This window comes from Myotis davidii, unplaced genomic scaffold, assembly GCF_000327345.1.
Source record: "Myotis davidii unplaced genomic scaffold, ASM32734v1 C62821622, whole genome shotgun sequence".
Taxonomy (NCBI): domain Eukaryota; kingdom Metazoa; phylum Chordata; class Mammalia; order Chiroptera; family Vespertilionidae; genus Myotis; species Myotis davidii.
The window spans coordinates 1-603 of record NW_006355664.1 but is presented as its reverse complement, the minus strand read 5'-3'; the positions used below and the strand labels follow the sequence as shown (position 1 = coordinate 603).

At 50.2% G+C, this 603-nt stretch overlaps 1 protein-coding gene across 1 annotated transcript; it reads left to right on the top strand.

Annotated features, from left to right (window-relative positions):
- Nucleotides 1-123: 123 nt before the first annotated feature.
- Nucleotides 124-585, top strand: EXOG (endo/exonuclease (5'-3'), endonuclease G-like; the record flags this gene model as incomplete). The annotated part of the gene is made up of 1 exon (XM_015557319.1): nucleotides 124-585. A coding segment is annotated over one exon (462 nt), but the record flags the coding sequence as incomplete, so codon positions are not given.
- Between the last annotated feature and the right edge of the window lie 18 nt (nucleotides 586-603).

The following is a 603-nucleotide window of genomic DNA, read 5'->3' as shown; positions in this document are numbered from 1 at the left end:
AAGTTCATTGTGATGGGGTATCTTGTCAGTGCATTTTTAGAAATGCATCTCACGTTTTCACAGGAAACATTTGGGAACTGCTTGCATCGATTAGCATCACTAATAGGGCTGCCTTGTTTTTAGGTGATCGGTGAGGACAACGTGGCGGTCCCCTCACACCTGTATAAGGTGATCCTGGCTCGCAGAAGCCCAGAGTCGACGGAACCGCTGGCACTAGGGGCCTTCGTGGTGCCCAATGAAGCCATTGGCTTCCAACCCCAGCTCAGTGAATTCCAAGTGAGCCTTCAGGACCTGGAGAGACTGTCGGGACTGGTGTTTTTCCCTCATTTGGATAGAACTAATGGTATCAGGAATATCTGTTCTGTGGATACCTGTAAGCTCCTGGATTTCCAGGAGTTCACGCTGTACCTGAGCACAAGAAAGATTGAGGGAGCCCGATCGGCCCCCAGACTGGAAAAGATCATGGAGAACCTGAAGAACGCAGGGATTGAGCCCGATGATTATTTCATGAGTTGCTATGAGAGGAAACTGGAAGAACTCAAAGCTAAGGAGCAGGCAGGACTCCCGGAGGGAAAGCCGTCCTAGTGTTCACCTCGGAAGTGT